At 37.9% G+C, this 13,922-nt stretch overlaps 2 protein-coding genes across 2 annotated transcripts in view; one reads left to right on the top strand and one right to left on the bottom strand.

Annotated features, from left to right (window-relative positions):
* Window positions 1–456: 456 nt before the first annotated feature.
* LOC109587252 (acyl-CoA synthetase family member 4-like) lies at window positions 457–13,211 on the bottom strand. The gene is made up of 9 exons (XM_020003492.1): window positions 13,020–13,211; window positions 12,893–12,960; window positions 12,721–12,838; window positions 3,882–4,346; window positions 3,325–3,585; window positions 2,159–2,342; window positions 1,604–1,779; window positions 1,343–1,550; window positions 457–950 (listed from the first exon to the last, which is right to left on the bottom strand). Exons 1-9 carry the CDS (start codon window positions 13,191–13,193, stop codon window positions 457–459), a joined length of 2,148 nt encoding a protein of 715 aa, XP_019859051.1. The 5' UTR covers window positions 13,194–13,211.
* Window positions 13,212–13,216: 5 nt separating this feature from the next.
* The window catches only part of LOC100633100 (F-BAR domain only protein 2-like), an 11,509-nt gene continuing 10,803 nt past the window's right edge, over window positions 13,217–13,922 (top strand). Inside the window, exons 1-4 of the mRNA XM_020003493.1 lie at window positions 13,217–13,328; window positions 13,377–13,474; window positions 13,527–13,618; window positions 13,852–13,921. Of these exons, the coding sequence (XP_019859052.1) occupies window positions 13,220–13,328; window positions 13,377–13,474; window positions 13,527–13,618; window positions 13,852–13,921 (369 nt within the window). The 5' untranslated portion in view covers window positions 13,217–13,219. The remainder of the gene's footprint in view (window positions 13,329–13,376; window positions 13,475–13,526; window positions 13,619–13,851; window position 13,922) is intronic.

Here is a 13,922-nt window from a genome sequence, read left to right as displayed (position 1 = left end):
AATCAGGGTGCTAGTTAACTTTAATAAGAGGCTTAGTAGTGATGCAAGAGTCCAGAACTTCAGTAATTTTTTCTGAGCCCAGCCATAAGGGGGGTGCTCAAGCCCCCTCAGCACCCCCCTGGATACGCCCCTGATATACTACATAATGAATCCTGGGAACCAAATACAAAATAAATTTTCATCACATTATTACTAACTGCATATTTTTAGTTAATTTACTACATGTACATGCATAATAAAAGTGCAACTTGCTACATTATAATGAGTAGGCATTCATATCCTAACTATTGGGACATTCAACATAAATACGTGTATATGCAAGTGTGGGTTTCCACAATACTGACAAGATAAACATGTACATAGAGAGAGAAGGGGGGGAGAGAGAGAGAGAGAGAGAGAGAGAGAGAGAGAGAGAGAGAGAGAGAGAGAGAAGAATGTATTATCATTATTTCTTTACTACCTTCCATTATCAAACATTAGTCCTCTCCTAAACCACTTCAAATCATTCATCAACCTCCTCGTCCTCTTGATAGGACCCTCCCTCTCCTTCTCACTCAAACTCCTCTTGACTCCTATGACCGAGTTACCATGGTAACCGCTTGCTTCAGGGGGTGGGGCTAAGGTGACAAATTTGAAAGTGGTTGCTATGGCTTCGTCAAGTGGGCGAGTAAGAAATATTTCAAAAATTTGTGAGAGAAGAGATTCTTTGTGGTCGTCTTTAAAACTTGATAAATGTTCCTCTAGTTGATAGACTGATCTTAATAGCTCAAACGAGGACACGCCCAACTCTGAGAGTTTGATGCCTTTGCTCGTTGTCATGGTAACATTCCCAGTTGCTATGGATACTGATTCTAAAATGAGATCCCTCCATTTTTGTAGAGTGAGAGAAGAAATGTCAATAGAGGAAGGAAAGGATTGAGGGATGGAGATAGAATTTATATCAATCTTGCCTAAAAAATAAGAAAAAAACATTTAAAATTAAATGTATGAATCTGAACAATTTATAATGTACGTGCATATTGTAGTTGCTCAAAAATCAGGCCAAAGTATTATAATACTTATCCTACTATGGCACTACAAGTACTAGTATAGTACTATAGTGCTGTAGTACTATATGTAGCATAGTACATAGTACTATAGTCCATGTACTATAGTATATGGGACTTTGGCCAAATATTTCCAAAATTAAAAAGTAGAGAATTCTCTACTTTTATAATTTTTCTGATACATATACATGTTCCTATGCTGTGTAGAAAGTTTGAGCTGATTCCGATGAAAATTGGATTTTTTTAAACGACCTCATCTTTGCATAGAAATAGTGTATAATGTCTATGTTCTTTACCATGAATATTAGCGGGTATTTCTTCTACTAGTAGTATCTGGTCTGGTATCTCATTATCACACAGACAGCCTCTCATTCCTTCAAATAACAGCCTCCGCGTCCGATCTACCGCCATAATGACTGTCGGCACAACCACGGCAACCACATCTGACATGCCCCGCCTCTCCACCACACAGCAGAGACGAACCAAATCCAGCGATGATATTACCTAATAAGGACATAAAGACACGCCCACTTTCACATCAGGCCACACCTACTAACCTGCTCTATATAATCTAAATTAATACGATGGCCATTCCTCTTTATCTGACGGTCACTCCGCCCACATAAATATATGCGTCCATGTTCGTCGGTCATACCATCATCTCCACTGTCACGAAAGGTACCCTGGACGAGGAACTCTTCATTGCCAAGGCAACACACCCTATAATCTCCGCCTACACAAAAAATTATTAATCTTCATTGTTTTACTTCACGTACTATACATGAGAAAGTATGTATATGTACATTATATATAGCATTTTAACATCAATGGAGGTATACTATACATGTACATGTACATGTACTTTATGTCATTGCCTCATGTAGTACATGTAAATGCACATGCATCTACATGTAATGTAAATCTACATGTACATTATATATAGCATTTTAAACATTAATGGAGGTATACTATACATGTACATGCACTTTATGTCATTGCCTGTAGTACATGTAAATGCACATGCATAATGCAAGCATAACAAAGTACATATGCATGTACATGTACATGCATATGTACATGTAAATCTGCATGCATTACATGTACATGTTTACCGATGAATACTCTCTTTAGTTCATTTCCTCTAAGTTCTATTTGAGTACCCAGTAGTGGTTCTCCGATGGGTACTCCAAGTGGGTGGGGTTTATTGTAGGCGGAGTCATGAATGTCTATTTCATGACAAGAGGCCCAACTGGATACTTCAGTGATACCGTAGATATTGAATAATCGGGTTTTGTTCTAAAATTTTAAAAAATAATCAACAAATAATTAATGGAACTAATGGGTTTTTGCTTGTCACAGATTTCATGACAATGGAACTAATGGGTTTTTGCTTATCACGGATTTCGTGACAATGGAACTAATGGGTTTTTGCTTGTCACGAATTCTGTGACAATGGAACAAATGGGTTTTTTGCTTGTCACAGATTTTGTGATAATGGAACTAATGGGTTTTTGCTTGTCACGGATTCTGTGACAATGGAACAGATGGGTTTTTTGCTTGTCACAGATTTTGTGATATGGAACTAATGGGTTTTTGCTTGTCACGGATTCTGTGACAATGGAACTAATGGGTTTTTTGCTTATCACGGATTTCGTGACAATGGAACTAATGGGTTTTTTGCTTGTCACAGATTTTGTGATATGGAACTAATGGGTTTTTGCTTGTCACGGATTCTGTGACAATGGAACTAATGGGTTTTTGCTTATCACGGATTTCGTGACAATGGAACTAATGGGTTTTTGCTTATCACGGATTCTGTGACAATGGAACTAATGGGTTTTTGCTTATCACGGATTTCGTGACAATGGAACTAATGGGTTTTTGCTTGTCACGAATTCTGTGACAATGGAACAAATGGGTTTTTTGCTTGTCACAGATTTTGTGATAATGGAACTAATGGGTTTTTGCTTGTCACGGATTCTGTGACAATGGAACAGATGGGTTTTTTGCTTGTCACAGATTTTGTGATATGGAACTAATGGGTTTTTGCTTGTCACGGATTCTGTGACAATGGAACAGATGGGTTTTTTGCTTGTCACAGATTTTGTGATATGGAACTAATGGGTTTTTGCTTGTCACGGATTCTGTGACAATGGAGCTAATGGGTTTTTGCTTATCACGGATTTCGTGACAATGGAACTAATGGGTTTTTGCTTGTCACGGATTCTGTGACAATGGACCAAATACATGTATATTACATGTACATGTATATCTCTACCTCGTTGCTTTTCCATTCTCTTAATGTCTTCACTGATGGACAAGCCTCTCCTCCAAAAGCTAGTACCCGGAGACTTGACCACGCCCCCAATAACTCCTCCCTCAGTACGTCCGAGGGTAATCGACGGATTAGAGTAGGCGTGGCTTGAAGTAGAGTTACATGACGTGATCGTAGGACAACATGAGAGAAGAGAAGGGGAGAGGATTTGATGACTGGAGGAACCAGGAGAAGTGTAGCACCGGAATACAGTGATAGGAATATCTGGAAAATATAGAACTAGTTAATAATGGTGAATCATGTACTACATAAACTTATTATGGTGGAGAATTTGGGTGCATTGATATTGGTACTTCTATGATATTATGAAGTCTTTTACATAATTATTGATTGGTGTTTTTAGTCATTATTTTAATTGTGGAGAATGCTCTAAATAAAGTGAAATAGTGGAATCTATATTGGTGATGATTTAAGCATAAAATTGCTAATCATCGAAATGAATCTTGGGCAATGTACAGAATACATAATAATACTCTCTTTCCATTCTCTCTCTCTCTTACCTCTACTACTGAAGGGTCAAAGGTCAGTGGTGATGCATTAAAGACTCTATCATTCTCCCTCACATCAAACCTCTCGCACAAATCAATGACATTGGGCACTATACAGCAGTGAGGAACCCACACTCCTTTAGGAGAACCTGTTGTACCGGTTGTGTGTACCAGATAAGCAAGTCCTGTCACTATGGGATATGATTCTGGACCACACCCATCATTATTAATTGAATTTTTAGGAGGCGTGAGGTTGAGATGTGAGATTTGATTTGATTTCGTAAGAGATGGGATGGATTCAGTACAGTTCCGACAGATTTTGGTACCGGTACATGTGGTATGGGAACGAGTCTCTTCTTGGTATGAGAACCAGTCTCCTACTGGTGAGAAAAAGACCACAAAGTCGTATTCTATTAATAGGGTTGATGGCTTCCAGTTATTAGCGATCAGCCATGACTCGTGTTCATTGATGAATTCCTACAAAAAGACACAATAAAATGTATTTAGAACAGACTACAATATATATATACTTACATGTACTATTAACAGTAGCTACAATAAGCTATAGAAATGCATTATTACAATTGTCAAGAAGTGTGAGTGTAGACTGTACAGTGTATATACACTTTAAAACATTATAACATACAGGTAGCATACACATGTAAATACCATGCAGGTATAAGTAGACAGCATTCATAATTAAAAGAAAAGAAAGAATATATTTAAGTATACAAAGGAAAAGAATACTAGGTAACCTATGAATAAGCATACATTGTATAAAGTACTAGAGTCATTTAACCACTTGTCATAGCTATGTCTCCATGAATACGTTTAAAACAGATAAACACTTCCTATGGGGTGGTGTTCATGGAATTTGTAAACTTTGACACTATAAAGACTTCATAGGGAGTGTTCATCCATTAATTTACTAGTGCAGAACTTGTGGCTAAAATTACTGGAAGGAAGTGCCAAGTCAGTCTGTGTTCATGCGAAGTAGTGATATATAGAGTGATCGTGTTACTAGTGTTACTCCATTGTGATCATATTGACTATTAAACTGTCAAAAATTCCTTTAGTGGTGATACTATAGAATATCACAAGAAGTCATCAGAGCCATCTTTCTCTCTCAGTCACTCTTTTTTATTTCTCTACTACTCTCCTTTGTTTTCATTCTGTTATCAATTGTTCTTCAGTGCTCAATTTTATTCTTTTCTTGAAATGGCAACCAAACCATCTTCATCTTCTTCTCCTGGTCTCCTCAAACTGGAGGAACAGCTCACCTGTCCTGTGTGTTTTGACCACTATAACAACCCTAAAATCCTACCCTGCCATCACTCATTCTGTGAGCACTGTCTAGAGGGATTAGCTCTGGATGAGAAGAATGAGACCTATTACCTCTCTTGTCCCACTTGTCGTTATTGTACAGAGTTACCAGAAGAAGGAGCAGGAGCCTTTCCTGTAGCATTCCACCTCAACAACCTCAAAGAGATGTACAGTCTAATGAAGAAGACAGCAGACTTATCACATCCTCAAGAGGCCACATGTAGTGATCATGAAAAGCCTTTGGAGCTATTCTGTGAAACATGTGATACAGTAATCTGTGTTACCTGCTTAGCTCATAATCACAAACATCACGAATACGACTTAGTCACTGACTATTATACTAAACACAGTCAAAAGCTAAGAAAATGTCTATCACCAGTTGAGGGAAAGAAGGAAGCACTCAAGAAGGTCCTGTCTGCTCTAGCAGAGAGAGAGGGTGAGATCAGAGAGAGAGGAGAAGAAATTTTAGAAGATATCAATAAAATGGTAGAGGAAATGATGAATGTCCTTCGTCAGTCAGAGAGGAAACTGACTGAGCAGGCAAAGAGAGTCACTGATGATAAACTAAAGGTGCTATCAGAGCAAATGAAATCAGCAGAAATGAATTTGAGTCTTCTGGAGGATGTTGAGGATTATGTGGAACAGAGTCTGAAGACAGGCAGTCCTCAACAAGTCCTGAGGTCTATGAAACAGATGATGGAGCGTATGAGTGAAGTTACTGCAGGGATCAATGTGGAGGAGTTATATCCAAAAGAAAAAGCTGACTTTGTATTGAGTAAAGATATCAAATCACTAAATCACATTGGAGATATTGTGACCTACTCATCTACTGCACTACAGCAGTGTAGAGTGAAGAAAGTTGGTTACTTTGAACGTCTACCAAAAGAGAAAAAAGTTTCATTTTCACTATCAATGGAGGCACCAGATTCATCTCTTTTGTGTGTTCCCTTCTCTTCTCTGAGGTGTAGTCTAGTACCAGTTGGTAAAGGTAAACCCATTCACACTACAGTCACTACCACCAGCACTGATCCTGGAGTGTATAGGATACAGTGTAACCCTTCAACCAACAGTGGTACTCATACAGTAAAAGTACAAGTATATGATGTACAACTTAAGAATACTTCATTATTCATCCACAAGCCTATCAATCCTTACCTTGATAACATCACTCCAGTACGTACTATAACTGAGCTTAAAGGTCCCTGTGGAACTGTTATAAGTGATGATAAACGTATTATAATAACTGAATATTTGGAAAGCCGTGTAACAATACTGGATAAAGAAGGAAAGAAAGTGAAATCATTAAAAGGCCAAGTACGTGTAGGAGAAAGAGATATTTTCAAGTTTGCTTTTCCTTCTTGGGTAGCCATTACTCCAGACAAATTCATTCTTGTATCTGATGATCACAGTATCCAGAAGATAAGCATGGATGGATACCTTATAGCATCAGTTGGTGAGGAGGGCAGTGGACCACTACAATTAAATGCTCCTTCTGGTATAGCCATTTCTCCTGTAACAGGACAGGTTTATATTGCTGATAGGGATAATCATCGTATACAAGTCTTGAATCCTGATCTAACCTTCTCTCATTCATTTGGTAGTAAAGGATCAGCTAATGGACAGTTTCAGTCTCCACATGACATTGCTATTGACAGTCAAGGATTAGTGTATGTTACTGATAGTTGGAATCATCGAATTCAGAAGCTCTCTCAAAATGGAAGGTTTGTCGGTCAGTTTGGCAATAAAAGATCTGGACAGCTTCGTTTTCCATATGGTATAACAATAGACACTGGAGCTACTGGTCTAGTATATGTTAGTGAAGGGGGCAATAATCGTATATCAGTCTTCACTAGTGATGGTGTGTTTGTTAGCAGTTTTGGAAGTAAAGGCAGTAATATTGATCAGTTTAATGGTCCTATTGGATTAGCTTTTGATAAAGATGGATTCTTGTATGTTTGTGATTATATTAATAACCGAGTTGTTGTTTATTAATTTAAATGCTTACTACATGTAGTCAGTACAACATTGTATCTTTGTTTATTATCATTATTATAGCTATAGCAACTATTAATCTTAGTTTAATATGAAGTAATGTTATCAATAATGCCATTAAGCATAAGTAAACATATCATTGTTGATGCATGGACTAATCAGTTTATGTTTACAGTTTCTTATTCTACTGAAACAACTACCATGACTACTGCATTGACTACTCCATTGACTACTGTGTCAACTACTGTATTAGGGAAATACTGCAGTATATATAGTATGTATATACATGTATATTGGATTATGCACGTATACTTATAATCTGAGTGGTGTGATGCTAAGCAGCTGTGCCCTCTAGATTTCTATAAATAGATATTATAACTTCCTTTACTACAAGAATACAAGAGCCAGGGCTATCTACCTCCAACTTCTCCACACTCTCTTTGTTTTAATTTCATTCATTCTCATTGCTCTATCTTCATTTATACCGTCTTCTACCTTTTTCTCTCTTCATTTTTGTTCCGCTTGCTTTGCATACATAATTGAATGGCAGCCAAACCATTTTCATCTTCTCGTGGTCTCCTCAAACTGAAGGAAGAGCTCACCTGTCCTGTGTGTCTTGAGCACTATACCAACCCTAAGATCCTACCCTGCCATCACTCATTCTGTCAGCACTGTCTGGAGAGATTACCTCTAGATAAGAAGAATGAGACCTATTACCTCTCTTGTCCCACTTGTCGTCGATCTACAGAGTTACCAGAAGGAGTAGGAGCCTTTCCTGTAGCATTCCACCTCAACAACCTCAAGAAGATGCACAGTCTAATGATGCACAGTTTAATGAAGAAGACAGCAGCAGTTTCGCCTAATCCTCAAGAGGCCACATGTCGTGATCATGGAAGGCCTTTGGAGCTAATCTGTGAAACATGTGATACAGTAATCTGCATTAGCTGCTCATATCGTGATCATAAACATCATGAATGTGGGCTAGTCACTGACAGATATACTAAACACAGAGAAGCACTGGAGAAATCTCTTAATCCGGTAAAAGGGAAAATTGAAGCACTCATAAAGGTCCTGTCTGCTCTAGCAGAGAGAGAGGGTGAGATCAGAGAGAGGGGGGAAGAAATCTTAGAAGATATTCATAAAATGGTAGAGGAAATGATTGCTGTTCTTCGTCAGTCAGAGAGGAAACTGACTGAGCAGGCAAAGAGGGTCACTGATGCTAAACTAAAGGTGCTGTCAGAGCAAATGAAATCTGCAGAAATGAGTTTGAGTCTTCTGGAGGATCTTGAGGATTATGTGGAACAGAGTCTGAAGACAGGCAGTCCTCAACAAGTCCTGAGGTCTAAGAAACAGATGATGGAGCATATGAGTGAAGTTACTGCAGGGATCAATGTGGAGGAGTTACACCCAAAGGAAAAAGCTGACTTTGTATTGACTAAAGATATGAAATCGCTACATCACATTGGAGATATTGTGACTTACTCATCTACTGCACTACAGCAGTGTAGAGTGAAGAAGATTGATCATATTATACCTGCTGGCAAAGTCGTTTCATTTTCACTATCAATAGAGGCACCAGATTCATCTGTTTTGTGTGTTCCTCTCTCTTCTCTGAGGTGTAGTCTAGTACCAGTTGGTAAAGGTAAACCCATTCACACTACAGTCACTACCACTAGCACTGATCCTGGAGTGTATAGGATACAGTGTAACCCTTCAACCAACAGTGGTACTCATACAGTAAAAGTACAAGTATATGATGTACACCTTGAGGATACCTCACTAGTCACCCACAAGGCATTCAATCCTTACCTTAATAAAATCACTCCAGTACGTACAATAACTGGGCTTAGTTGTCCCTGGGGAGTTGCTGTAAGTGATGATAATCATATTATAGTAACTGAATATTTGGAGAGTCGTGTAACAATACTGGACAAAGAAGGGAAAAAAGTGAAATCATTAGGAGGTCAAGTACGTGTAGGAGAAAGGGATATTATCAAGTTTGCTTTTCCTACTTGGATAGCTATTACTCCAGACAAATTCATTCTTGTATCTGATAAAACTAACAGTATTCAGAAGATAAGCATGGATGGATACCTTATAGCATCAGTTGGTAAGGTGGGCAGTGGACCACTACAATTTAAGTGTCTTCCTGCCATATCCATTTCTCCTATAACAGGACAGGTTTATATTGCTGATAAGAATAATCATCGTATACAAGTCTTGAATCCTGATCTAACCTTCTCTCATTCATTTGGTAGTAAAGGATCAGCTAATGGAGAGTTTCAGTATCCAACTGACATTGCTATTGACAGTCAAGGATTAGTGTATGTTACTGATAATGGTAATCATCGCATTCAGAAGTTCTCTCCAGGTGGAAAGTTTGTGGGTCAATTTGGTACTGAAGGATATGGTCCTGGACAGCTTAAGTATCCAGTTGGTATAACAATAGACACTGCAGCTACTGGTCTAGTGTATGTTAGTGACTATAATAATCACATCTCTATCTTTACTACTAAGGGTTCATTTGCTAGTAGGTTTGGAAGTACAGGCAGTAATATTGATCAGTTTCAAGGCCCTCGTGGATTAGCTTTTGATAAAGATGGATTCTTGTATATTTGTGATTCTGATAATAACCGAGTTGTCGTTTATTAGGTTTTTATAATTATGTTAATGATCATTATTAGTTTTAATTATACAGATATGGCAATTGTTACAAACAATTGATGTATTTTACATAGTCAGTCCTATTGTTGCAAGTAATTAATTAAAATTGTAAAATGTATTTTTAAATCTATTGGCAGACTTGTAATAATACTGCTGAATTGTTTGTTATATACAATACTAGAGTGATATCATAAGTAAAGTGAATATGCATAATGTGACAGTGAGTGCATGTACATACATGTATACTTATAATCTGAGTGGTGTGATTTGAACAGCTGTGCCCTCTAGTCTAGATTTCTATCAAATAGTTATCATAACTTCCTTTACCAAAAGTAACCACATGTACAGGCCTTGTTTTAATTTTATTCATTCTCATTGCTCTATCTTCATTTACCGCCTTCTACCTTTTCTCTCTTCATTTTTTTGTTCTTGCCTTAGATACAAAATTAAATGGCAGCCAAACCATCTTCATCTTCTTCTCCTGGTCTCCTCAAACTGGAGGAACAGCTCACCTGTCCTGTGTGTCTTGACCACTATACCAACCCTAAGACTTTACCTTGTCTACATTCATTCTGTGAGCACTGTCTGGAAGGATTACCTCTGGATAAGAAAAATAAGACCTATTACCTCTCTTGTCCCACTTGTCGTCATTATACAGAGTTACCAGAAGAAGGAGCAGGAGCCTTTCCTGTAGCATTCCACCTCAACAACCTCAAAGAGATGCACAGTCTAATGAAGAAGACAGCAGCAGTTTCGCCGAATCCTCAAGAGGCCACATGTAGTGATCATGAAAAGCCTTTGGAGCTATTCTGTGAAACATGTGATACAGTAATCTGTGTTACCTGCTCAGTTCGTAAACACAAAGGTCATGAATATGACTTAATCACTGACAGTTATACTAAAAACTGTAAAAAGCTAAGAGAATGTCTATCACCAGTTGAGGGAAAGAAGAAAGCACTCAAGAAGGTCCTGTCTGCTCTAGCAGAGAGAGAAGGTGAGATCAGAGAGAGAGGAGAAGGAGTCTTAGAAGAAATACATGAAATGGTAGAGGAAATGATTGCTGTTCTTTGTCAGTCAGAGAGGAAACTGACTGAGCAGGCAAAGAGGGTCACTGATCATAAACTAAAGGTGCTGTCAGAGCAAATGAAATCAGCAAAAATGAGTTTGAGTGTTCTGGAGGATGTTGAGGATTATGTGAAACAGAGTCTGAAGACAGGCAGTCCTCAACAAGTCCTGAGGTCTAAGAAACAGATGATGGAGCTTATGAGTGAAGTTACTGCAGAGATCAATGTGGAGGAGTTACATCCAAAGGAAAAGGCTGACTTTGTATTGAGTAAAGATATCAAATCGCTACATCACATTGGAGATATTGTGACCTACTCATCTACTGCACTACAGCAGTGTATAGTGAAGAAAGTTGGTTGCTTTGACTATCTACCAAAAGAAAAGAAAGTTTCATTTTTACTATCAATGGAGGCACCAGATTCATCTCTTTTGTCTGTTCCCTTCTCTTCTCTGAGGTGCAGTCTTGTACCAGTTGGTAAAGGTGATCAACCCATTCAAACTATAGTCACTACCACCAGCACTGATCCTGGAGTGTATAGGATACAGTGTAACCCTTCAACCAGTGGTACTCATACAGTAAAAGTACAAGTATATGATGTAAACCTTGAGGATACCTCACTAGTCATCCACAAGCCTATCAATCCTTACCTTGATAACATCACTCCAGTACGTACTATAACTGAGCTTAAGAGTCCCTGGGGAGTTGCTGTAACTGATGATAATCATGTTATAATAACTGAATATTTAGAGAGCCGTATAACCGTACTGGATAAAGAAGGGAAGAAAGTGAAATCATTTGAAGGCCAACTACATGTAGGAGAAAGGGATATTTTCAAGTTTGCTTTTCCTTCTTGGGTAGCCATTACTCCAGACAAATGCATTCTTGTGTCTGATGATAATCACAGTATCCAGAAGATAAGCATGGATGGATACCTTATAGCATCAGTTGGTAAGGATGGCAGTAGACCACTACAATTTAAAAGTCCTCCTGCTGTATCCATTTCTCCTATAACAGGACAGGCTTATATTGCTGATAGGAAAAATAATCGTATACAAGTCTTGAATCCTGATCTAACCTTCTCTCATTCATTTGGTTGCTGTGGATCAGCTAATGGACATTTTAAATATCCAAATGACATTGCTATTGACAGTCAAGGATTAGTGTATGTTACTGATTTTGAAAATCATCGCATTCAGAAGTTTTCTCCAGATGGAAAGTTTGTGGGTAAATTTGGTACTAAAGGATCTGGTCCTGGACAGCTTAGTTTTCCAACATGCATAGCAATAGACACTGCAGCTACTGGTCTAGTGTATGTTAGTGACTGGGCTAATAATCATATCTCTATCTTCACTAGTGATGGTGTGTTTGTTAGTAAGTTTGGAAGTGCAGGCAGTAATATTGATCAGTTTAATGGCCCTCGTGGATTAGCTTTTGATAAAGATGGATTCTTGTATATTTGTGATTCTGATAATAACAGAGTTGTTGTTTATTAATTTATAATAATGACTTGCCACTTTTAATTTTGTTGGTTGATTTAAAATAATTACAATTATCATTATAATGTGCAGTCACAAGCAAAAATATCAGAAATCATTAAAGGGTGTGGCTGGAAATGTAAAGCTAAATTTATGAAAATAACAATGATTTAATAACAGTATTATGAAAATAATACTCGCTACATAAATTGATATATGGTATAGCTGGCATATATAAGTTTGGAGGGGTAAAATTTTGGTAGATTGGAGGATTTGAATTCGGCAAATTTGAGGCCACGTACCATTGAGAATGTGCATTACTTTAAATTACCTGTATTAAATGTATTTGAACAAGAACAACGCCCACTCTCCCTTCCTGTAATTGTGACCACACCCTCTTAGGAGGTCCGGATCTAATCGGACAATATCCAGCAGGAAGAGACAAAATACTAATAATAATAATAATGATAATAATAATAATAATAAAATAAATATTAAATTACCTCAAAATGGCCGCCAAAGTACTCGGAGTATTATATGCATACAGCCCAATAACAAATGGCCTTAGCCCCTATATTATTATTATTATTAATTCATATAATCAACACCCACGCATTTAATTAATTTTACCTCCAATGCAGTTGGTACTAGAAGAGTTCTAAGAATACAGGAGAGACTAATGGTCCTCTCTGTGAGCTGAGAGTACGTCCAGAGGAGAGGGAGAGGAGAGAGATCGTCCCAAACGCAAGCAACAGAAAAGGGAAAAAGAGAAGCTCTTTCCCGCCATATTCCCGGCAAACTCATTAATTAAAAAGGCGTGGCCCAATCTGATGGGCGCGGTCTTGTTTATTATAGGGCGGGGTCAAGAAAAGAAAAATCGAGGGGCTGTGAACATCGAGTTTGAGCTATCTCTTCTCCATTTCAAAATGGCTCTAGAAGGTAGTGACAGTCTCAGAAACGTCCTAAATTTTATACTCCATTTTGTAGGTTGCCTTATCGACTTTGGAGATGATCCCTCCTCCTCATCTTCTCTTAGCAAAAGCACCAGTGAGACCACCTCTATGAAGTTCGAGGACAACTTTTGGGTGAGGATCAGTCCTTGGGATTATATGATATATTTTTACTGGTTTTTTCCAGGGCCCAGATTGTCGCGGATTTGAAGTATTGATGGGCAATTTGAGGGCGGAGTCATCTGCTTCTCACCATTTAGCAGAATACGTGAAGGAGAGGTGAGAGAGAGGGAGGGAGAGAGAGAGCTTTTGTGATGCTCATTATGAAAGCGTCAAATATTAAATAACACTATTTGTTATTGAAATTGAAGACGTTATACATGTATATGTACATATGCTTTGATGCAGTATTTGCAATAGAACATTTAATGTACATTTATTGGTAATACGTTATATTAATCGATACATGTACATGTACATGTTTGTGAAGTGTTTCCTTATTTTGTTTTTAGATTATCATTAGAAAGAGTTTATCTCAAAGGATTACAAAAATTAACAAAATCACTAGGTCAACCTAACGACA

The sequence above is a fragment of the Amphimedon queenslandica genome, unplaced genomic scaffold, assembly GCF_000090795.2.
Source record: "Amphimedon queenslandica unplaced genomic scaffold, v1.1 AMPQUscaffold_12638, whole genome shotgun sequence".
In the NCBI taxonomy this organism is placed as follows: Eukaryota; Metazoa; Porifera; class Demospongiae; order Haplosclerida; family Niphatidae; genus Amphimedon; species Amphimedon queenslandica.
The sequence above is the reverse complement of the archived record's forward strand: the minus strand, read 5'-3'. Positions and strand labels throughout refer to the sequence as shown.

Coding starts and splice junctions, on each gene's coding strand:
- LOC109587252 (XM_020003492.1), bottom strand. CDS start 13,193: ATGAGTTTGCCGGGAATATGGCGGGAAAGAGCTTCTCTTTTTCCCTTT. Junction 2,343..3,324: donor GAGAATGGAAAAGCAACGAG/GTAGAGATATAC, acceptor TTAAAATTTTAG/AACAAAACCCGATTATTCAA. Junction 1,551..1,603: donor ATTTAGATTATATAGAGCAG/GTTAGTAGGTGT, acceptor TGTCCTTATTAG/GTAATATCATCGCTGGATTT.